We start from the raw sequence: 23,677 nt of genomic DNA, 5'->3' as shown, positions 1-23,677 counted from the left end.
TTGAAAAAAGTATGCTGTCACCCTGGTAATTCCAGAGAGACACAAAGCACTGCAGTGTGCTGGGCCTTGGTCTGTGCCCGCGGAGCCCTGATCAGCACTGCAGGACCCTCCAAGAGAAGAGAGGGTCTCTGGATCCAGAAAGGACTCCCATGGTTTAATCTCAGTCGACAACCAAGCACCACACAGCCAGTGGGATGGGGGAGGGAATCAGAAAAAAGTTAGTGTGTTGAGACAATAAAGGCAGTTTAATAGGATAGCACAGGAAGAGAGAATAATAATAATAATCAAAGAATACAGAAAACAAGTGATGCACAATGCAGTTGCTCACCACCCACTGACTGATGCCCAGCCCATCCCTGAGCAGCGATCTGCCCCCCAGCCTGCTCCCCAATTTTATATGCTGAATATGACGCCATATGGTGTGGGTCTGAAATAAACAAACAGAATCCATTCCTGAAGGAGAAAACATATCCAAATGAATAATTAAATTATCTGAGCAGATACTGTCCAGCCTAAATTGGTGTATTTACAAAGCTTTTGTATTTTGTTCATGTTTAGTTGTAATGGACATTCAACAAATGCTTCATGGTTTTAGAAATAGTAGACTATGGGACAGGTGTTAGTAAACCCATAATGCTCAAAGGTGCTGGATTTCCAGCAAATAATGACAGCAAATAATTAGTTTTATTTTCAACATCTCCAAGGCTCTGTTTCATTCTCTTACAGGGCTCTCAAGGAACCCAAAGAACTTAATTTTATCTTTGGTGTGAATATTGAGCAGCGCGAATTGGATGGCATGTTCATTTATAACTGCAGTCGACTGATAAAGATGTATGAGAAGGTGGGCCCACAGCTGGAGGGTGGCATGTGAGTTCTTGGAGATTTTTCAGTGATCTTTTTGATTAAGCCTGGCATGTTCCTACGTATAACTTAGGCTGTGCGATAACTTTGTTCTGCCTTCATCATTCTTCATGAGCATGAGGCTTACTCATATTGTCAACCGTTAGTTTGGATTCTGACAGATAAATTATTTTTAGTATTGCCCAATATTTCTGTGGTTTCTTCACAGAATGTTCTCTACACGGATTTTGGTCATACCTGCAGCAGTATGAGGCTTTTGTGCTTGATGTTGGTATTTGGGGCTGATGAATACTGGCAGCAATACCGCCTCATTCTAGGGCCAAGGAGAATAGTTCTTGAAAGCGAATACAAATATTTGAGACCAACTTACTTTTTGCATGCTGGTTTGAGTCTTATTTAGAAAGCCGTTAAGTTAAAACCAGCACTACTGCAGGAATGGGTGGATCAGTGAGTGTGTGTAACCTGCTATTTTCAATATTGTTTCTCTGAATGACCTGGTAGTTTAATGACATTTATGACTTTGTGTCCCTCTTCCAGGGCTTGTGGTGGAGTGGTAGGTGTGGTGGATGTGCCCTATTTGGTTCTGGAGCCAACCCATAATAAGCAAGACTTTGCTGATGCTAAAGAGTATCGACACTTGCTGAAGGCCATGGGGGAGCATTTGGCTCAGTATTGGAAGGATGTTGCTATAGGTAATGAGGCTTCACAATTACCGGAGGCTGGAAGGGGAGACATTGGTGACTGGATGGCAGCTGAGGGGGAGGGAAACCAAGATTGCAGGTGGTGATTTTTGTGGTAAAGGCTCCATACTGAGTGGAGGCTTGTTTATTTTCTAGCCCAGAGAGGTATCATCAAGTTCTGGGATGAATTTGGTTATTTGTCAGCAAACTGGAACCAACCTCCATCTAGTGAACTGCGCTACAAACGCCGGAGAGCCATGGAGATCCCTACCACGATTCAGTGCGGTGCGTCTGACCAGGCTGGTCCTCCCTGGGGAAGGGCAGGGACTCCAGGCTGCAGTTGGGGCACAGCTGGATGGGTAGGACATTTGAGATGAGCTTCACTATCACTATCCCTGTCTAGGGCTTGTCTCCTTCTGTGACTTGTCTTTGTCTGCACTTGATGGCACACTTAGACATCTTGACGTAAGGTTCTTTTCCTGCGCAGTTTACTAACCTCTTCAGGTGCCCTTACAGAATGGGGCAGGTATGTCTGGTCACACTGTTGAGAATGGGCTTAGAAATCTCACATGAACTGGAACTGGCCAAAGCCACACATCCCAACACTACGATAAGATCTGAAACTTCCCTGTAGGCAATGGAAAGTGGCCAAGTAATTTGTATTCTGATGCACTGACCTGATAATTGGTACTAGGTGTGAGCACAGAAGGGAACAAGTTCAACAAGGGTAAGTGTAGCGTCTGACCCCTGGGGAGGAATAACCCCAGGCGCCAGTACAGGTTGGGTGTGGACCTGCTGGAAAGCAGCTCTGCAGAGAAGGACCTGGGAGTTCTGGTCAACAACAGGTTGACCAGCAGTCAACAATGTGCCCTTGTGGCCAAGAGGCCAGTGGTACCTGGGGTGCATTAAGAAGAGTGTGACCAGCAGGTCGAGGGACGTTGTTCCTCCCGCTCTGCCCTGGTGAGGCCCCACCTGGAGTCTGTGTTCAGTTCTGGGCTCCCCAGTTTAAGAAGGACAAGGAACTACTGGAGAGAGTCCAGCGGTGGGCTACGAAGATGCTGAAGGGTCTGGAGCATCTTTCTTCTGAGGAGAGACTGAGAGAGCTGGGGCTGTTCAGCTGGAGAAGAGAAACTGAGAGGGGATCTTACCAATGCTGATAAATATTTTCAGGATGGGTGTCAAGAGGATGGACCAGAGTCCTTTCAGTGGTACCCAACGATAGGATGAGGGTCAGTGGGCACAGACTGAAGCACGGGAGGGTCCAGCTGAACATGAGGAGAAACTTCTTTGCTGGGAGGTGCCAGAGCCTGGACCAGGCTGCCCAGAGCGGGTGTGGAGTCTCCTTCTCTGGAGACATTCAAACCCACCTGGACCGACCTGTGTGATCTGCTCTGTGACCCTGCGTTAGCAGGTGGGTTGGACTAGATGATCTCCAGAGGTCCCTTCTAACCCCAACTATTCTGTGATTCTGTGAACCACTTACTGTTGAATTTCACATTTAATTCGAGTTCTGTTCTGTGGACCTCTAAACACCTCTGGCTAAACACTTACTGGGGTAAGGGAGATCTCAACACAACCACTTTGTCTCTTAGTAGAGGAACACCAAATTCCTTTGACCTCATTTTTCCCACAGGACTTGGGGATGAGGATGTAGCAAGAAATGTGAGCCAGTCCTGTGGAATTATTGTTAGGCTCTCCTGCCTTGATGGTTTTCTCAGTCCTTTCCACGTTCCTCCCAAAGAGGAGGTGCTTTCCTGTCATTCTTTTTGTTCTTTGCTGTTGACATCTTTCCAGAGCCTGATTTAACAACATTTGCATTTTCTTGGCAAAACTTGATTTTTTTACGCTGTTGATTTCCTGGTAGGCCAGTAGTGCTCTGGAAGCCAAATCTGTCTTCCTGGTTTATCTAAAATTTAATAGGTTTTTTGGTTTTGGTTTTTTTTAATGAATAAATCTCTGACTTGTGTTGACATCAGTAAGAGACAGCCTGACTTCCGAGATGAGCAGTGATTTCAGGACCGGCCGTTCAGTTTGGTTTGTATGTGCTGTCATTGCAGCAGTGCTTGTGAGGTCCTCTAGTATCAATTGATGCCAGGCTTCACCAGATTCTTGTTATGAATGCCTTGTACAAGATTTGAGGTCATCCTCCCAGCATTTTGTGAGCATGAAGCAAGAATTGACTCAGTATATCCTGTTGCTGTCTCACTTTTTTGTTGGCCACTAGTCCTGTTGTCCTTGGATGTACTTTAAAAATCAGTATGGTCCTTGGGTGTTAAATGGGCTTGACAAGTGCTATGGAAAAAAAAAGATTCTGTGGCTCAAGCTGGATATTTTTGACTTGCAAAGCGTTTGTCTAACAGATGTATGTCTGAAATGGCGGACTCTCCCATTCCAGCTGAGTTCAGTGGAGAAGAATTACCCTGATAGCTGGGTGTGCTCTATGAACCCTGATCCTGAACAAGACAGGTAAGAATCAGTTAATAGAAGGACTTTTCTGCAGTGTGCCTTATTTGCAAATGGGTTTGTTGTTTTGATTTTCTTTTTCTGGTCATCTGTTTGTTGAGAATGATTGGAGTGATAGGCAGTTATTCCATACCTTTAAGCTGTGCTCACAGTCTGTGAAAAAGTAGTGATGACATATATTTGGAGATGACATGTTGGTGGGCATTGTGTGATGCATAAATTGTAGAGTGCGTTCTCAGTGAGTTTGTAGATGGTGCCAAACTGCAAGGAGCGGCTGATACACGAGAGAGTTGTGCATCTGTCCAAGGGACCTGGACAGGTTGGAAAAATGGGCCCACAGGAACCTCATGGGGTTCAACCAGGAGAAGCGCAGAGTCCTGCCCCTGGGAGGGTGGCCAAGCCCTGGCACAGGTTGCCCGGGGAGGTTGTGGAACCTCCGTCCTTGGAGATATTCCAGGACGTGTTCCTAGCAACCAGTTCTGAGTGGCCCTGCCTGAGCAGGGGGCTTAATTTTAATGTAGGTTAATTTTAATGTAGGTAGCATAGACAGCAATTGAAGAGTAGTCATACATGCAGTCTGGGAGCGATATGTGTTCAGTGGGGTCTTTGCAGTTGTCTTTATTGCTACCGTAGCTCCAACCCATTAGACAACACAAACTGCAGCAACACCTCTGAGTTGCAGTGAGCCTGAGAATGGCATTTTGCACACTTGAGGGAGCAACACATTGATTCATTTACCACCAGAATGCTTCACAGTTATAAAATTTAGGTATAATCTAGTCAACTGCTGGAGGGTGGGAAGGCCATACAGAGGGATTTGGACCGGCTGGATCGATGGGCTGAGGCCAATTGTCTGAGGTTTAACAAGGCCAAATGCTGGGTCCTGCACTTGGGTCACAACAACCCCATGAACGCTGCAGGCTGGGGAAGAGCGGCTGGAAAAGGCCCTGGGGGTGTTGGTGACAGCGGCTGAACATGAGCCAGCGTGTGCCCAGGTGGCCAAAAAGGCCACCAGCATCCTGGCTGGTACCAGCACTGGTGTGGCCAGCAGGACTAGAGAAGTGATTGTGCCGCTGTACTCGGCACTGGTGAGGCCCCTCCTTGAATCCTGGGGTCAGTTTTGGGCCCCTCATCATAAGGAGGACATTGAAATACTAGAGAGAGGGCAGAGGAGGAAGCTGGTGAGGGAATGGAGCACAAGTGTGATGGGAGCGGCTGAGGGAGCTGGGGGTTCAGCTGGAGAACAGGAGCTGAGGGGAGACCTTCTGATCTCTGACCTGCCTGAAAGGAGCTTGGAGCCAGGGGGGGTCGGGCTCTGCTCCCCAGGAACAAGCGCCAGGACCAGAGGAAACGGCCTCAAATTGCGCCAGGGAGGTTGAGGTTGGATCTTGGGAACAATTTCTTCCCCAAAGGGCTGTCGGGCATTGGAACAGGCTGCCCAGGGCAGTGCTGGAGTCACCATCCCTGGAGGAGTTTAAAAGGCATTTACACAAGGTTCTCAGGGACATGGGTTAGTGCTAGAGTTGGGTTGTTGTTGGACTCAGTGGTCCTGAGGGTCTCTTCCAACCAAAATGATTCTATGATTCTATGATTTATTTGAATGAGGAAAATGATTGCTCTAGGCTGCTGCTTCTCTGTGGAGAGAGACACTGCTAGAAGCTGATTCTTGTCTTTGTTATATAATGAGGGAAGCTGCTCAGCTGTGATTCAGGTGCCTTTGGCTCAGTGCTAAACACGAGGGGAATGAATCTGGGCGGTAACTTTGAATTGGAATAAAAATTTTAACATCTGTGGCTGAAAAGGCTACAAAGAAGTGTTGATGTTTGGAAAGTATTGATTTTCCGGCTTGTTCCTTTTGGTACCCATCACTGGAAGAGTACTGACCACTGACTTCCCTGTTGCTCCCTGTATTTGTGCCCTGGTACAGAGCAATGCAGAGTGTGGTTGTGCTGAGATGTCCTCCAGCTAAACTGCTGGGGCAGAGCTGAGGCTGCCACACCTGCAGTCCCCCAGCTGGAAGCAGCCACGAGGCTGAGAGTGTGTTGCTGGTGGACACAAACACAGGTAGAGCACACGCGTGTGCACGGCTGGATGTGCAAATCAGCACAGATGGACATGTGTGGCACTCACAAACTGCACCAGCAGCCTCATCCTGTTCCCTCTCGGCCGATCAGGATGAAGGGCCACTAGTGGAAATGCATCTGTATCAGGCCCTTGGATCCCATCCCTCTGGTTACTTGCACTGGGATAGATGACCCCAAGGCCTGCAGCCCCCGGGGTGGGTGGTACAGACCTCCCCACGTGGACACAGACAACACATGCACACACTACAGACCTCCCAGTGTCTCACCTTGGGCACACTGTCCATCCCATAGTGGATCTGGATCCTTGCTTTTGCCAGGTGCCTCCTGCCTAGAGGCACCCACAGCTCTGCCTGCACCCCCATACCCTTCTCCAGCCATCAGGCAGGACTCCCCAGCCCCCCCCCCGTTGCCAGTGTCTCACAGACTAGGGGATATCCCATCCATTGGCAGGTTCAGGATCAGAGATCTTGATAAAATGATCTCTCGTCAGCCTCTTGGGGCTCTGTATGATCCACAGTGAGAACAGGGTCCTCCATTTATCTGTAAGACACACTTGGGGAAGTTTCTAGCAAGTTGGCTCCAAGGCAGTGTAGGACTCAGCTGGATCTCTTGCCTTGTGCAAGAGTTGTCTTGGTACTGCTGATTCCTGTCTCACGTCACCCCTGCATGACTTTGCCCTGAAGGGGCTGATCCTAGCGTGTCTGTCCAGGACTCAGTTCTGTGACAGGACATGAGCCTGGGAACCCGTCAGTCCCCTCTCCTTCCTCTGGCAGTGCTCCCGATGGCCAGCTGCTCAGCCAGAACTTTGAAGCTGATGCCAGTCTAATTTACTGTAGTTCCTACCTGTGTTTTCCTCTTCTCTCAAAGACTATTCCAGGATTCTGCATCTGAGAGGACCCGAGGGAGCAGGATGCTCACCACTGTTTTGTAGGCCACAAGCTGAACAGGATGGAAAAAGCAAATAGTTAAGGGATATTGCAAATGAAAATTTAGTGGCATTGGGCAGCAAGGTGAAGTGCATCTTCTGTTGGAAGGCTCGCATGAATCACACTTGTCTTAATCACAGGCTACTGGTAATAAGCTTTCCTTTCTAAATCAAAGTCTGTAACAAGAGGAATTGATATGAAGACATAAGTTGGTAGGAAGAAAAATTTCTGTAGAAGTCCAGAGTACAGAAACAGTATAGAAAACCAGTTGCAGCTGTTCCTAAGCTTTGTTTAGCTCCTGGGCATAAATGTCTTGTTTTTTTAACAACTGTGCTCTTGATCCTTAAATTGTTTATATGTTTCCCAAGAAGAAAACCAGTGGTTTTGAGATTGTGACTACATTGGAAAAGAAAGTGGGTTTACCACGGCATTTGGGATGGGTTACGGGGACAGTGCTGTGTGTGAGACAGTGCAGGTTCTGCTCTTGTTCCTGAGGTTGTCTTGTCTTCATACTAGATGTGAAGCTGCAGAGCAGAAGCAGAAAGTACCATTGGGAACTCTGAAGAAAGACCTGAAATCACAGGAGGAAAAGCAGAAACAACTCACAGAGAAAATCCGCCAGCAGCAGGAAAAGCTGGAAGCTCTGCAGGTGAATCTGGAGGTGTCCAGCTAAGCACAGCAGGTTTCAGGGCCCTCCTAGTGCAAATGGCTGATGCCGAGTCATGTCTGTCTCAGGCTGTAATGCCACCTGTGCTCCTTCATGGGATAGGGGTTGCTTCAATAGCAGAAAACAAGCTTTTCAGCTTGCATTTCATTTTCTGCTAGGAAAATAAGAGTGATTGCTGGTGTTCAGATGAAGGGATGTCTCTTGAAGGGCACAGAACACACCTGCTTACAATTGTTGATTTTAAACTGGAAAACTGTTTACTGGGTTTAAATTTTTTTTTTTTTTTTTTTTACTGTTTAAATTTTTCTTTTAATAGAAAACCACTCCAATTCGATCTCAAGCTGACTTAAAGAAACTTCCTCTGGAAGTGACCACACGGCCTGCAGGGGAGGTAATTGGGATACTGCGATGTGCTGTCCTTAGCTGCTCTGAAAAGCAATGCCTGACACTTCCATCCTTTCTCTCTTTCTGTACCCTCATTTTTTCAGAACACTCAGTCACAGACCCGACCTCAGCGCCCACGATCTCCTCCTTTACCTGACGTCATCAAGAACGCTCCCAGCAGACCACCACCACCACCTACGCCTCTTCCCAAGTCCATCAGTCAGCCCGCAAAGTCATCTTCAGCTTTGCCAAATAACAGCACTACCAAAACGGCCAGCACGCTCTCCCAGGGGGAGCCCAGCACTTCCAGGACAACCCAGCACACTGTGACTTCTGGAAAGTCTAACAGCACTTCAAAAACTCCTGCCAAACCAAGTACAAAACCACCCTCTGCTGCCCCGCAGAACCCCAAAAGCTTACGTGAGGCACCCAGTCCAAAAGCTGTCAAAGTGCCAGCACTAAAGAAATCTGCCACTGTCAAATGCCCGCAGGTGAGACTTGATGGGATGAAAACTGTCAGCTCTTTCCCTGCTGTTCTGCATGGCCTGTCCTGCTCTGTCTCATGGGGTTTGCATTGTGGTCCCTGTGCAGGACAACGTAACTTTTACTTTACTCTTGAGTTAGGGAGCCATTCTACAGCCCTCGTGAAGATTTGTTTCATCTCTTTCCTGTTAGACCAGACCGTTTCCCCAGAAAAAAAAAAAAAGGTGGAGTGGCAGAGTGAACGTTTGCATGATCATGTAGCACCTGCTAAAACCTTCTGGAAAAGCTAATTAACTATCAAATTAAATACTGGATGCTGAGCATTTTTGTTTTAACTTGGCTGAAAGAAGGTTTTGGTTGGTAGCATGTTGGAATTAACAGCTAGAGGTTGTTTGCTTCCTACAGGCCTCCACCACTCGGAAGAGGACCTCGAACAGCACAGAAGATGGATCTGAGGAGGAGGGGGAGCACAAGAAGGAAAAGACAAAACGGGGCAGATTTCTGACAGTGAAAGACGGAAAGAAGGATTCCAGTGAGGTGGTGGTAGAGGTGAGAGTACATTGATTTCCCCAGCAGAAGGTGTTTGTCAAGTGTTTATAATCTTTTTGGAAGGCAGCTAATCTGAGCACTCTCTGCTCACAGCTCACAGACAGTGCTGGAGAAGAAGAGCTGGCAGAACTGAAGAACGCTCAGAAAGGTGAGAAGTGAACCCTTGAACTGATGCCGATATCTGAACACAGTGGAAAAGAACTGTGGCAAAACTAGACTCACTGGTTAAATGTGTGGTTTCATTAATGAGCTTTTTAAAATAAGAATTAGTGTAAATTTGGGTTCCAAACCCTGAGGTGACTCTAACTCTCATGAAACATTTTGGCCAGGAACCTTTGATTAGACAAGAGGTAATTGTGGCATGGGAAGATCCGTAATCTGAGTGCTGCGCCACGTTCATGGGTATGATGCTTGGCCACATGGTGTAGACTGATGTGCTCACCTGTCCTGACCGAATGGATCATGGAGCTACATTAGCTGGGAAATGCTGAGGACTGTATCTAGACCTGCTGTGCTGCTGCGAGAGGAGAGGGCCCGAGAGACCCCTGAGAAAGATGATATCCAGAATGGTGTTGCACCTTCTGCCAGAGCAGGGTATTTCTTCAGCTTGTTCCCAAGGAGCTGTCTGGAAAGTGTCCCACTAGGAACATGTGACAAATTGTCCTAGGGGCCAACATCAGTCTGAAAGCCCACGTCAGACAGGAGTGAAGGAGGAACCTGTCTGAAAATGCCGTATAATTTCCTTGCATCTTAACGTTTGTAAGTAGGAGTTGAACTGTGTGACAGGAGTGTTTTTATGGTTTACATACCATTTGAAGGAATTGTCACAGGTTTAAGTTTGCTCCCTACTGAGGGTGGTGGTCTTCTCTAAAGCTCATGTAGAACGTGCTCTCCAGCAAACATCTTTACTGTCCTCGTCCTTGCAGATAAAGGGCTGCATGTGGAAGTGCGTGTGAACAAGGAGTGGTTCACAGGCCGTGTCACAGCTGTGGAAATGGGCAAGCATGCAGTGCGCTGGAAGGTGAAGTTTGATTATGTTCCTACAGACACCACACCAAGGGATCGCTGGTAACTATCTCTAGCTACTGGATTTTGGAGGCTTGTTTTGCTTTCAGGAGGAAGACCGCATTTTACTTCCATAGATGCTGAAGACAAATACCTTACTGTCATGTCAGGGGATGTGTGTGTGCTCAGGATTGTCCAGCTGCTTCGTAAGGAATGAGCATGACAGACTCAAGACAGTCTGCCCATCGCTTTGAGGTGATGTTCCTGTGGTGTGATGCAGCTGTTGTATAATCTGGAGGTCTCAGAGTGACAACTGGGTACAGGTTCTGATGAAGCTGTTAAGAGTGTTTCAGGTATGGCCAATGTAGAAAAAGATATCTGACTTTCCCTTAATATTTTCTTTCAGGGTAGAGAAGGGCAGTGAGGATGTGAGGTTGATGAAGCCTCCCTCTCCTGAATACCAGGCTCCAGATACGCAGCAGGAAGAGGAGGTGGTTGTGGCTGAACCTTCTACCTCCGACTGTGTCAGAATTGAGCCAGACACCACTGGCCCCAGCAGCAGCCAAGAAACAGTAGACTTGCTAGTCCAGATCCTTCGGTGGGTTCACTGCAGTTCTTGTGAGCTGCTGCAGTCTGATTGCTTTCGTCTTTTAAGCTCCCAATTCTGGCTTTGTGTTTTTCTTTGCTGCGTAGAAATTGTTTGCGGTACTTCTTACCTCCGAATTTTCCTGTCTCCAAGAATGAGCTGAGTTCCATGAGCTCGGAAGGGTTGTTGGCGTTTCCCTTGGTGAGTTCAGTATTTCTAGAAAAGTAAGTTTGTTTTTTTCCCCACACACGTTCCATTCTTACGGCAAGTGTGCATCTTGTTGAGGCAAGATTGCACTCTTCAAAAGGTTATTTGGATCCTTAGCAGACTAAGGTAGCTGAGAAAAAGAATGAGAGCCTCTGGAACATGCCTTAGGTCTTCTGCATTACCATACATCTGTGTGGGAAAGCTATTGGCTGCTACTATCCTAATGTCCTGTCCCTTGCTGTTACGCTTTTCTATAAGAGAGGCCAGGTTAGAGATTTGTAGAAATAGGATGTAGGCATACCTATTCATTTTGCCCCCAGCCTTATTAGTCTAACTTTTGTGGAAGCAATCTTCAAAATGGGAGAGAACACAGAAGCCAACCCCCCTCGCACTTCTCCAGGTGAGCAGGCTGATGGCTGGTGAGTGGGCTCTGCGTTTGCTGGAGCCTCATTTTCTTTGAGCAAGAAACAGCTGGGGCTGAGCCAGCACCAGGAGCTGTGTGCTGGTACGGGAAGGTCCAGTGCAGGCTGAAATGTGGAGAAATGGTACTGGCTTCTTTGACTTCTCTCTTATTTGACACACCACAAAGCGAGACCTTTTCAGGAGGCATCTGTAGGTGACAAAAGCCACCTACAGATGACAAAATGACAAAAGCCACTGCTTATTTGGTAGTCTTCAAGAGGCCCAATTCCCTCACTTGCAATGTATATAGTTGCAGTCTCTCTTGTCCCTTACTCTTTTCTCTCTTAATTCAGGTGTCTGCTTGAGTTACTTGTCCTGCTGCTTCTGCAGGACGCATTGGTCTTGTCTGGAGTTCCTGCAAGTGTAAATGTTCCTACCTCACAGGAATAGGCTGTGCTGTCTGGGTGGTCTATGCTAAGGCAACTCACTGCATGCAGAAACTGTCAGATCTTTCTACAGCATAACTGTGGTTTTAGGCTTTTTAAAACATGCTGCATCTTCAATCTGAATTCAGGCAGCTTTTGTTGTGATTCTGGTCTTTAAGGAATGTGAAAACCCGTGTGATTTTTTTGTGCTGCCTGCAGTAGGCAAATCAGAAATGTAAATGTGAGCGTGGTAAGGACTGCGGGCAGGGGCGCGGTGCGAGGCTGGTGGTGTTCGGTCACAGACTGCCGGTCGCTGGACTGTTCTACAAGCTGCAAGTGCTGGAGTTTTCTTGACAGTGCTTTTTAACATGGCATCTGTTGTGTCTTGTCTTCTACAGAAAGAATATTTCAAACAGTATGAGGTAGGTCTGCAGAACCTGTGCAATTCATATCAGACACGTGCCGACGCCCGGGCCAAAGCCTGTGAAGAAAACCTCCGCAACTCAGAGAGGAAGCTGAAGGAAACAGAGGAGAAACTGCAGAAGCTGAGGACTAACATCGTGGCCCTTCTGCAGAAAGTACAGGAGGTGGGTGAGGAAGGGGTGTGAAACCAGAGCTGCCCCATGAGTAGCAACCTGCCCCAGACACAGGCCATTCCAGGCACTTCAGGTATTTTAGTCCAGCATTTAACTGGGCTTCAGCTCTTCCTCGGTTGGGTGTAACTTGGGCTTAGACCGTGCAAAGCAACTGAGTGCACGGCTGCTGTTGCTGCCCACCTTTTGGAATCTGGGCCTTGGGGGTCCTGATGAGTGTTAATTTTCACAGATGGGTTTTTCATGGCATGAACATAGTGCACAGCTTCTATTTGTTTTCTGCTTTCTGCTATGAAACATGGGACTGCAGGAGAATTTCCCTGGGCATAGGCAGTGTTCTGCAGGGAATTTCTGTGCCGTTCTTGGGCAGAAAGGTGGTGCTAGATTCTGAACCCTACATAGAGAAGTGCAAACCTTAAAAAAAATAATACTTCATATAAAATATATGGTGAAATCTATTTATTGTACTATTAAATATTAAAATAGCAAATATATATTTAAATAAAAGCTTTAAATAAATAAACTTTAAATAAAAAGCTACTTTAGATAAAATTGAGACCACGCAGTGGAAAAACTACTGAAAGCAGATGGAAGCAGTTGCTCCCTATTAGGAAAATATGTGTTAAACCTATAAACCTCCCCCATTAACTGGACCCTGAACAGCACAGTAAACCTATAGCTTGAGTGCATTGTTTGAGCAGCAAGTGCTGACTGGTTTCCAGGCGTTGTCCGTCAGGCTCTGACGTGGAAAGCTGATGGTGCTTTCACAGCAGCTGTCAGCAGCTGGCGAGCAAAGGCTGAGCAGGACCGTGTTGCAGAGGATGCCGTGCTGCTCTGTGGTGTTGTTCTTACACTGTTTTTCAAGATTCCCTTTTCACTGGTATTTCTTGTGCCTTTGTTTTCAGGACATTGATATTAATACAGATGATGAACTGGATGCATATATCGAGGACTTGATCACAAAAGGAGATTGAGCAGCCCCAGTACAAGTCCTAGAGAAGCGCAGAGGAGCTCGTTGCTCCGATGGGAGTTGTGGATTCCTGCAGTGGAGGATTATGGCAGCGGATGAGAAGAGAGGGTTTCTAGGCAGTACTTATATTGTGTTGGTGTACAACTTGTTCTTGTGACTTTACATGAAAAAGACATTTGTGCTGTTGGCAGGAATATTTTTAACATTGTAATTATCTGAATCACTTCCTTTTCTTTATAAATATTTATTTTTAAAAGAAAAAGGAACTGTGTCTGATATGATGGGAGGGTTGCTGTATGTTTTTAGTGAGGTAAAAGTGTGAGTACCCTTTTTGCATCTGGGATATATTCACATGCTAAACCTGGAAGACCAGAACATCCCGCCTTAGCAGGTTGTCTCAAGTAAGAACCTGGCAGCAACTTAAAAATAAGCCTTGAGTTATGGAAGAGGAGATCAGGACTTTGACCTCGAAGATACTTGGGCTAGAGATGGCCAAGTCAAGAAACTGAGCTACACAGAGGAGATGAAAACACAGTCCTTGTGTGAGCTTGAGTAGAGGGGACAAAATTGAGGTTCTGGGGGTTTGGGAGCAGGGGGTTGGCAATTGCCAGTGCAGTGGGTCTCTGTAATCAGATGGAATTGTCACCATGCTGACAGTCAGAGGCTGAGGCTCCTTTCAGAAGAGGATGGCCTCCTCGGCTGCTCGCAGTGGGTTGTGGTCATCAGAGGGAGAAAGCTGGACTTCAGATTTTTTTCTAGCAGTCACCGTATCGCACACTTTCGCTGCTGTTGCTTTTGAGACATAATTGCAAGGGCAGAAGAACTCCTCGACCAGCTGAAAATAAAGTGACCCTCTGTTCTGTTGTCACTCCCTCAGGCTGGTGTTGCTTTGATCAACTTGCTCTTCCAGGTAATTTTATTAGAGTGCCAGAATTTGGAGCCTGTGGAGCCCTGCATCGCCAAGTCGCATCTGGCCCTGGGTCAGCAGCAAGGACCGGGCCTGTCCCTCGTCCTCCCGGCTGGAGGCTGCACTACAGCTGCTGGCAGACCACTTGTGGCCAAGGTGACTCGGTTTGAGTTCACTGGCTAGCCAGCTTCTCAGGTCTTCCAGGACAATGTGTCCATGAACTCAGTGCTCAGAAAACTGAAATTCCCTACAGCGTGAAGAAACACAGTGTGACCAAGAGGTGACCTTCAGGAACATCAGACGGAATGGACCATTTGGGTTCTTTTGACAGCTGAATGTGTAATAGATGTTTTGCAAAAAAAATTACAAATTAAACGTCTGTTGCACAGAAAATCTTGAGCACTAATGGTTTATAGTCTTGGAGATCTCCCAGGTTTTACATACCACAGGAGAGAGGGAAAACTTTTGCTTATTACCTGAATTCCAGGTCCTTGTAACAGCACACAGTGAGAATGACTCCTTTCCTTCAGCATCTGGGCCCAGACGTCCTCGCATAAATGCAGGTAAAGGAGCATCCCCCAGACACCCTGCTGGACAGAGGGGCAGCGTTCCTCAAGTGCAGGAGCAAGCTCAACCGGGCTTCTCCACTTCCTTATATGTGTTGGAGGTTTTGTTAATTGTGGTGGCACACTGGTGCGTCAGGTGAAAATGATCCTTCTGTAGAAGCTGAGTTTTATATTGAGGTGCGTCATGGTTTAACCCGAGCTGGCAGTACAACCACGACAGCCGCTCGCTCACCCCTCTCCCACCACAGGGGAGAGAATCAAAAGGGAAGGGAGAAACTTGGATTGAGATAAACACAGTTTAATAAAATGACACAATACTAATACACTGCTAGTATATATATAAAATAGAAACAAAAGATACTCAAGGCAATTCCTCACGAACTCTGTCCACAACTGAGCGGCCAGTCCCAGGAAGCAGCACCTGGTCCCAACAGCCAATCCCAGAGAGACAAAAAGAGAGGAAAAATGTAGAAAAGCCCAGAGGGCTCTGCAGGATGGCAAAATGCCGAGCTAAACGTCCTGACCGAAACTCTTCCAGCTTGACAGCAAGAGAAAAGTGGAAGAAGCCAGCGGAAGAGCGCAACTCTTAAATCTGGAGCATGAGGCTAATGGGCTGGGACACTCCCATGGGTCAGTGTGGGTGTCAGTCCAGCTCTGTCCGTCCATCCCCTTCCTCGATACCTCACACCTGTGGGCAGAGCTCAGAGTGTCCTTGGCTCACAGACCTGAGCAATTGAAACATTAACCCTGTGCTGGGCTGTTATCTCTTGTTCTCAGACTAAGTCCAAATAATGAACACGCTAGCTATGGAAAAGAAAGGTTTCTAACTGCACGAAGAAAATCAATCCATTTTCAGTCAAACCAGCACAAGGTGAAAGAAGAAATCTTTTTCCTTTCCAGGTGGCCAGCAGAAATTCTAACGAACCAGATTTAATTAAAATACAGGTCAGAGATGCTGCTGCTTGCAGGCTTTTTCATAACAGCTGGCGTGTACCGATGTGAGACAAACAGCTCTTACACATTTCTTGAGCTTCCTGACACAGTTTGATCCCCTGCTCCTGCTCTCATGTTAGGAAGGTGTTACTCTGTTTTTGGTTTTCTTTCCTCTGTTCTCTGGAAATTTCTCATTTCCAGTTTTAACTTTTTTTTTTTTTTTAAATGACATTTCATTTTTTTTTTCTTGTACCAAGTATTTTTGTTTGAGTTGCATTTCTTCCCTGGAGTTACTTTCATCAGTACAATTGTGTCTTCTCTAAACTTACATTTTGCTAGGAAAAGCAAGCCAAGAGCTTTAAGTGCAACTAAAACAAGTTTTTAATCCTCAAAACCTTCCTGGTAGGCCTTCTCTGCAGCTGCTTCAATTTGATTTTTTTTTTTGTAACCTTGTTAACTATGTGTAACATCAGTTTTTAGCAATGCCTTTAAAAAATAAAGGAACAAAATGACCTCTGGAGGTTATCTAAATAACCCGCGCCAAGGAAGGTGTGCTCGAAACCTCTATGACATTGTTCAGGGTCTTTTCCAGCTGCGCTCTTAAAATCTTCAAGGGTAGAGTTGTCCCTTTTCTGCATCACTCACCTGCAGTGAGCGTGTTCTGCCCTGGGCAGCTCCGCAGCTGTTACACAGAAAACGTCTCGCCTGCTGCAGCCTCGGCTGTGAGACCTTCCTGCCGCAGCTCAGCCTGTTGGTACCGCGTCTGGGCTTGGTTCCTCAGTCTCCCCTTCTGCTTCCAGCTGTTTCTTCCAGCAGAAATAAAAGCACAAGAGCTGCATTTTTACAGCTTCCCCTTTACAGACCACCTTAAGTCCCTCCTTTACACCCATCATTAGTCATCCATTTTGAAATTCCTCCCACAATTGTCACTTGGATACTTTGTAGCATAGATTGTTTTATTGGTAAGGTTGCTAATTTATGTATTTAACAATAAGACAGGAAAACAACTTTTTTAATGTGAACTTTTGGATCTCGTGATTATTGCTCCAGGCCAACTTTGCTTCAGCCTCTCACCCGCTGTAGAGCCTTGTAGAACCTTGGGAGCTCCTGTCAGCAGGGCCATGGTTGTCCTTGCTTCTTCCCTCGCTCAGTGCCAGCCTTGCCCTGGAGCCCAGGCCGCTGTCAGAAATCCTCCACCTCGTGCGGATTCACCCAGTTTCTCTTGCGGAGTGCGACAAGAACACCTGAGCTTGTAGCAATGGGTCCCTGTCCCAGTGTGAGGGATGTGGTCCTGCCTGCACGTCTTTGAAGGGTCATGTATTGCTGCTGTTCCTTAAGGGGAGGCTCGAAACTCTGCATCACTGGTGTCTGTTCTGGGGTTTGATTTTATGACAACAGGATCAACGTTGCCTTTGTTTTGCAGGTCATTCCTGCAGCTTACAGTAAGGACTGGCTGGGCTTTGGGGTGCCGCTTGCTTTCAGCTGCCTTACAGGGCTGTTCTTTCTCCTGCAGTGGGGCACGCTCAGTCTGTTCTGTTGCTGCCTTACCCAAAAGGCACAGCGATCTTCTCTGCGAAGAAAGTTTCTGGTCTCCGGACCCCAGTGTGTCTTGTTCTCCTCAGGAGAGTACCAGTTATCTCGAAATCCCTCTTAGCAGCATCTGAATTTGTTTGTGGTCTCAGAGTCCTGGACAGACACAACTGAACGTGACTGGTGCACAAGGAGTGGGACAGAACCAGACAGGCAACTCTTGGATGATCTCGCTGTGCCCTTTCTCATCAGCAGAGCTGCAGCAGTGGGAGCACAGGAGACCGTCCTCTAAGCCTGCACTGGAGGGAAAGCTCCAAGGAAATTCTTCAGCACCCCTTGGGTGGCTTGGAGGACTCAGCACCTGCAACATAGTTGAATGAGAGACCAGGTTCATGGAGACCTCTGGGAGCCCAAGCTGCATGTCCTGTGGTTTCAGTGTGCGTGGAAAGCAGGTGCTTTGGGCCACTCCAGCCCTCAAATGCTCCCTCTTCTCCTTGGGCTGCCACTCTGAAGAGAGCAGGGGTTGGGGTGGGGATGCTAAAGCCCTTCTAAAGCTGCTACTGTTACTTGAGCACACTGAGCAAAGTATCTGAGCAGTGAGGGACATGTTGGAGCACAGTGCTGCAGAGCACATCACTCATTGGGATGGAGGAGACTGAGTCCCAGTGTCGTGGGCAGCTGGAATTAAAAAAACCCAGAAGCCTTGGCTCAGCCTGGAAGAAGGGAGGGTGGGTACCAGTCCAGGATGTTTGCACGGTGCACCAAGCCCACAGCCCTTGTTTTCCCTGTTTCTTCTTTCTAAGAAGCTGCAGCCACCCGCAGCAAGGAGCGATGATGCTGTGCTGCTGTGCGCAGGGCTGCCCTGCCTGGGGCTGCTGCCCACGTGCGCCTGTGCTGCGTGCGCAGGTGATGGGGTGGGCTCTGCAAACAGCTGCTGAGGAGCCACACTGAGGCCAGTGCCACCACACTGGCTCCTGCTTCCTGCATCCCTGTCTGAGCTCGGAGTACGTGCCTTTGGTTTTGTTCAACAAGGAAGGCACGGCAGCTGTGGTGGTGCAGGTTTGGTGGCCTTGTGCCCTCGCCCAATGTGACTCTGGCACCAGGGCCAGTCCCTTTCTGCCTCCCTTGGGCCACACTCGGCCAGGCTGAGGTGAAGCTGCCAGCTCAGCTGCCAGGCGTGGGCTGCATGGCAGGACCTCTTGAGCAAGGGCACTGCCACCAGCTCATCAAGTGCCTCTTTGTCTGTGCAGGAGCTGCCAGCGCCTGGGAACACAGGACATGTGTGGAAGCATCAGCCCCTGTACTGCCCTATCTCCAGGGAAACATCCCCCAGCGGGAGAGGCATCCCGGGCCCTGCCGGGGCACCCCCACCCTGCCTTTGTTGGCTCTGCTGCGTTTCTTTGGAAGACAAGGGGATAAAGTCTTCGTTTTCCTGCCAGCCGCTAGCTCCTGCTGCAGCTGCCTGGAAGCATCTCCCCTTGCCCTGAAAGGGTCAGCTGCCGCCTTCCCAGAGGCGTGAAGGCAGGCACTGAGCACTGGAGCCAGCCCTGGGCCAAGGTGCGGCAGCGCCTGGGGCTGAGCCCACAGTGGGGCCCTTGTCAGAGCACTGGGAGCTGCTGGCAGCTCCTTGTCCTGGGCCCCACAGGCAGCTGGGTATCCCCTGCCAGCCCAGCTGCTCCAGCCCGGGAGCGAGGAACCGCCGGGGCACAGCGGTGACGCTGGTGCTGCTTTGCCCTGAGTGCAGCACCGTGGGTGCCATGGTGCAGGGGCTGGCTCTGAGACACTGAGGTTTCCATGTACCCTTGTTTCCCTTCTCTTGCCTCTGCCCCTCCTGAGCCCCCCCAGCTCTGCCTGTCTGGCACAAGCCACTGGGCATGGCTGGAGAAGGCTCAGTTGATTTTTTTTTTAAATCCTCTTCCACCCTGTGCAGCACCTGAGTGTGACCACAGGAGGTTTCTCACATCCCCTTTGCCCCCACCGTCAGCTCATCTCCTTCCTGGAGTTTCCCTTGAGCGGTCTGGAGCCACGTCCACAGCTGCCCCAGCCAGTGTCCCAAGTGTTCTAGTTCTAACATTTCACAGGGAAAGAAAAGTCCCCAGCCATACAGAAGCAAGGCTTGGGCAGAGGCGGGCACTGCCTGGAAGGAGGGATGGGCAGGATTCGGCTTTTTTTAACATGCCGTTGGTTAGGTAGAGCTGTCCAGCTGAGCTGAAGGGGAATGAGCAACGGGAGGCTACAGACAGTGAGCTTGTCCCAGTTTGGTGCTGGTGCCCTGGCGCGGGCATGGAGAGACGACAGCTTTCCCCAGGGATGCCCCAGGAGTGCAGCAGCAGGGACTCCTCACCAAGCAGTTGGTGCTTACACTGCCCTGATGTCCCGTCCAGGCATGCCATGACGAGCGGGCACGAGGACCTCCTACCTACATCTGTGCTGCCTGACGCTCCTCTGTCCTCCTGCGTACACAGCCCTGAGGGGGACAGCCTGTCACTCTGTGCCACTGCACAGGTCTCACTTCAGTCTGGGCTCGGCAGGCTGTGCTTGCAGAGGTACGTGTGGGTGCCAAGACAAGATAGCAAAAATGCAGCAGGATTTGCGGAGCCAGAGGAGGAAGAAAGCACATCCACCCGCACGTAGAGCATTGCCAAGTGGGGCATCCGCTCAGCTCAGACCCAGCTTTCTCCAGCGCAACTTCCCTGGTGGGGCAGCATCCCCACCACGAGGCTTGGCTGGCCCTGTCCCAGCTCCTGCAGCGGCACCTTAAGCAGCTGCACCCTCTGAGAGGCTCAGCCCTCGGAGATGGTCGTTAGACTCCACAAATGGGTGGCCCGTTGCCAGCTGGAAAGGGGTAATGTGTCCATGGCATTTCAGAAACGAGACAACTATCTCAGCCCAAAGTAGGACAGGCTCATGCTCACAGCAGCATGGGATGAGTAACTTTCCTATCCAATGCAACGCTTCGAAGGCCCTTGTGCTGCCTGTCTGGTGTCAGCTCAGTGGGCAGATACCCAGGTGTCGCCCCTTGGATAGGGGAAGGGTTTTCCTAGAGGACACCTCCAGCACCAGGTTGTGCCTGAGGAAAGGCTGGCTCTCCTGAGCTCAAGGAAAACACACCCAGCTCCCGGCATGCTGGGTCCAGCAGACTGGAGGGCCCCTCTGGAACACCCATGCCCAGAGGACAGCAGCACCTCCACGTCCCTACCCGGCTGTCCTGGACAGCCCTCAAGAAGCTTCTCTCTGCCAGGGGAGGAGCTGAGCAGCCTCCAGACACGGCCGCGCACAGGTTGGACGGGCCCCGAACGTGAGCAAGGCCGAGAGGATGCTGCCTGGGCGGCCGTGAGACCGGCGGCTTAGAAAGGTGACAGCGGCCGTGCCAGAGCCCCCTCGCCGCAGGGAGCTGCCGGCGGAGGGGAGACACGTCCCCAGGCGGCGGGGAAGGCGGGACGAGACCGGGGCCGGCGGCACAGGGGCTGCCCCCGGGCTGGCAAACCGGCGGCCCCGGCCAGAGCCCCGCGGGGAGCAGCGCCAGGTGAGCCGGGACGGCGGGTGCGGGGCCCCGAGCCCCCGGTGTCCGCCCTCCCCTGCGGCGCCGAGCGGAGCCGGGCGAAGAAGGCAGCGGGCTCCGGCGGCGAAAGGGCGTTTATTGGGGCGCGGCGGGGCTACAGCTTGGTGCCGGCCGAGCCCAGCTCGGAGCGCTGCGTGGGGCCGCTGAGCGTGCAGGCGGCGGCGGGCGGGCGGCGCGGACCCAGCAGCAGGCGGCAGCGGGCGCGGAAGCGGCCGTCGAGAAAGGCGTAGAGCAGCGGGTTGAGGCAGCTGTTGAGGTAGGCCAGGCAGGTGGCGTAGGGGTGCAGGCGGGCGATGAGCCCCAGCAGCGCGCAGGGCAGCTCCAGCAGCCCGGCGGCCGCCAGCGCGAAGAGGCTCTTGAGCAGGTGGAAGGGCAGCCAGCAGCCGGCGAACGCGGCCACCAGCACCGCGATCAGCCGCAGCAGCCGCCGCCGCGCCGCCGCCTCGGCGCGCCCCGGCCGCAGCTGGCGGCGGACGGCGGCGGCCACGCAGCAGTAGCACACGGCCATGAGCAGCAGCGGCGCGGCGAAGCCCAGCGCCGTGGCGCCCAGGCTGAGCGCCGCCGCCCGCCCCGCGCCCCCCGCCGCCAGCTCGCACAGCGTCCGGTTGCGCGGCCCCCGCCGCGCCTCCCGCAGCAGCAGCGCCGGCAGCGCCGCCGCCGCCGCCGCCGCCGCCCAGAGCGCGGCCAGCGCGCCCAGCCCGGCGGGGCGGCGGCGGGGGGCGGCGCGGGGCGGCGGCGCGGCGGCGCGGCAGCGCTCGGCGCTGAGGCCGCCCAGGCAGAAGGCGGAGGCGAACATGCTGAGCAGCACCAGGAAACTGCTGAGCTTGCAGAGCGCCGCGCCGAAGGGCCAGTGGAAGCGCAGCGCCGTGTAGGCGGCCCAGAGCGGCAGCGTGGCCACGAAAGCCAGGTCGGCCAGCGCCAGGTTCCCGATGTAGGCGTCGGCGGAGCGGCGGCGGGCCCGGGGGCCGCGCCACATCGTCAGCAGCACCAGCCCGTTGCCCGACAGCCCCAGGGCGAAGACCAGCAGGTAGAGCAGCGGCAGCAGCGAGAAGGACGCCTCCCAGTCCGCCTGCCACTCGCACGCCTCCCATGTCCCGTTGCCCGCCACCTCCTCCCCGTAGTAGTACTCGTCCACCTCCGCGTACTCCATCGCGGCCGCCCCCCCGGCGCCCGCCCGCGCCGCTATATGGGAGCCATGGGCTCCACCGCCACCCCTGCCCCGGGGCGGCCCCGGGACCGACGCTCCGCCCCGGCGCAGCATCCTCCTCCCCGATTCCCTGTCGGGTGCTGCCGGCAGCCCCCCCCGGCCCGGCCGCCCCCCCGCAGGCGGCTCGGAGGGCTGCTAGCGTCCCGCACCGGGAGGCGCGGCGAGCGGGGCGGCGGCGGGAGCGGTTCGCTGCCCGCAGCCCCAGCGCTGCCGGCGGGAACCGAGGGTGACGGGTGAGGGGCGACAGCGCTCGGGCGGGGGCATCTTGGTATAAAATTCACAATGCCTGCTGCACTGTCTCCCGAGGGGGTGCAGTGCCCACGTACCCCAGGTCCACACCTCTGCTGCCTCTAAAGGTAAGTGCACACCCGGCGCAGCGCCGGAGCTGAGGACCGGAGCAGAGTGCCAGGCATGAAGCAGGATGAGCAGGCGAGAACGCAGAGAGCAAAAGGTGCAAAAGCCTTCCGGTGAGCACGGCAGGGAAGCAGAGCAGCACTCAGCGTGGGGAGCCTTTGGGGTCCCTGCTCCAGGCATGTCGCCACTCTGTCCTGGCACCAGGTGCTCCTTGGTGTTGCCATGCTGGAGCACAGCCTTGGCCGAGTGGGACTTTGAGGTCTGGTGGAAGGAGGTGAAGCAGGCCTCAGAGCATCCTGGCCCTGTTAAGTGCCACCCTCCACGTCTCCACCAGCACCTCATGCCTTCCTCCAGCAGCTCCCTCCAGCACCAAACCTGCTGTCGCCTCCCTGTTGGAGCGCAGAGGAATGGAGGAGAGGTAGTGGGGTGTCCTTCCCATTGCTTTCAGCAAACACCTGCACATTTACCGTGTTTTCTCAAAGGCAGAAACAAGTTTGTTCTGTTCTGGGCAGTGTTTTGTAAGAGCCACCAGGTCCTTGGTCCCACTGGACCTGGTGAAAAGGAGAAGGCAGCTGCCTCCTGGAAAACGATCTCTATTTGCTGAGCATAGGAGGAGAGTGAGCCTGTGCTGGAGCAGGGGAAGGAGCTTTTTGCACCACTTGGTTCAGGCAAGGGGAAAGGAGGAGCTGATGCTGCAGCTGAGAGCGTGGACTTCCTTTTGAAATCACAGCTGAACCACCCCCTGATTTGGAGCATTCAGTAGCAGCGGGGCCCCTTGTCAAGTGTTCACACTTTCCCCAGTGAGACTGCACCCACAAAGCATCCTCACTCTCCCCTTCCCCATCCACAGCAAGGGTGGGGAACAGGCAGGGCTGTCAGGAGCCCGGAGCCAGCAGCATCTGCGAGGTCTCCGGAAGCAAGTTCTCTCTCCCCTGGGCTGGTTTTCTGCAGATCACAGTCTCTGGATTTCAAAGAAATTTAATTTTCTTTCTTTTCCTTCTCTCAGACACACCATAAATACATCCTTGTTTGAGGAGCGGCTTACAGAAGACTTCCCCTGTGTTGGTCCAAGGTGGCGAGTGGCCAGCTGCAGTGCTGCCAGGAGCAGGGAGGGAGTGCTGGGCTGCGCTGGGCTGCTTGCTCCCTCACTGAGAGGGGAGTTGTTCTGTCTCCTGGGGCAGTGAGCAAACTGAACCCTGGACTGTGGTCAGTAAGTACTTTGGAGCCAGGCAAGAGAACCTCCCTGTGCAGCAGAGACATTTCTGGGTCTTCCTCATACTCTGTACAGTGTGCCTGTCACTGCAGAGCCTTTCCTTAGCTGCCACGCTGTGCC

The 23,677-nt window shown here is 51.5% G+C and overlaps 2 protein-coding genes across 3 annotated transcripts in view; one reads left to right on the top strand and one right to left on the bottom strand.

Annotated features, from left to right (window-relative positions):
• MORC2 (MORC family CW-type zinc finger 2) overlaps nucleotides 1–14,527 on the top strand; it is a 51,950-nt gene extending 37,423 nt beyond the window's left edge. Inside the window, exons 13-26 of one of the 2 annotated variants that reach the window (XM_065646457.1) lie at nucleotides 727–867; nucleotides 1,399–1,553; nucleotides 1,698–1,826; nucleotides 3,902–4,007; nucleotides 7,531–7,663; nucleotides 7,998–8,072; nucleotides 8,170–8,556; nucleotides 8,954–9,097; nucleotides 9,191–9,245; nucleotides 10,024–10,165; nucleotides 10,509–10,700; nucleotides 10,796–10,889; nucleotides 12,121–12,309; nucleotides 13,221–14,527. In XM_065646457.1, the coding sequence (XP_065502529.1) occupies nucleotides 727–867; nucleotides 1,399–1,553; nucleotides 1,698–1,826; nucleotides 3,902–4,007; nucleotides 7,531–7,663; nucleotides 7,998–8,072; nucleotides 8,170–8,556; nucleotides 8,954–9,097; nucleotides 9,191–9,245; nucleotides 10,024–10,165; nucleotides 10,509–10,700; nucleotides 10,796–10,889; nucleotides 12,121–12,309; nucleotides 13,221–13,289 (2,011 nt within the window). In that variant the 3' untranslated portion in view covers nucleotides 13,290–14,527. The remainder of the gene's footprint in view (nucleotides 1–726; nucleotides 868–1,398; nucleotides 1,554–1,697; nucleotides 1,827–3,901; nucleotides 4,008–7,530; nucleotides 7,664–7,997; nucleotides 8,073–8,169; nucleotides 8,557–8,953; nucleotides 9,098–9,190; nucleotides 9,246–10,023; nucleotides 10,166–10,508; nucleotides 10,701–10,795; nucleotides 10,890–12,120; nucleotides 12,310–13,220) is intronic. The other variant, XM_065646456.1, reaches the window with a different exon arrangement.
• Nucleotides 14,528–20,859: 6,332 nt separating this feature from the next.
• On the bottom strand, nucleotides 20,860–22,044 carry LOC135995397 (apelin receptor A-like). The gene has a single exon (XM_065646675.1). The coding sequence runs from the start codon at nucleotides 22,042–22,044 to the stop codon at nucleotides 20,878–20,880; it is 1,167 nt and encodes a 388-aa protein (XP_065502747.1). The 3' UTR covers nucleotides 20,860–20,877.
• Nucleotides 22,045–23,677: the final 1,633 nt, after the last annotated feature.

The sequence above is a fragment of the Caloenas nicobarica genome, chromosome 16, assembly GCF_036013445.1.
Source record: "Caloenas nicobarica isolate bCalNic1 chromosome 16, bCalNic1.hap1, whole genome shotgun sequence".
Lineage (NCBI taxonomy): Eukaryota > Metazoa > Chordata > Aves > Columbiformes > Columbidae > Caloenas > Caloenas nicobarica.
This window is presented reverse-complemented; position numbering and strand designations above follow the sequence as displayed.

Coding starts and splice junctions, on each gene's coding strand:
- LOC135995397 (XM_065646675.1), bottom strand. CDS start 22,044: ATGCTGCGCCGGGGCGGAGCGTCGGTCCCGGGGCCGCCCCGGGGCAGG.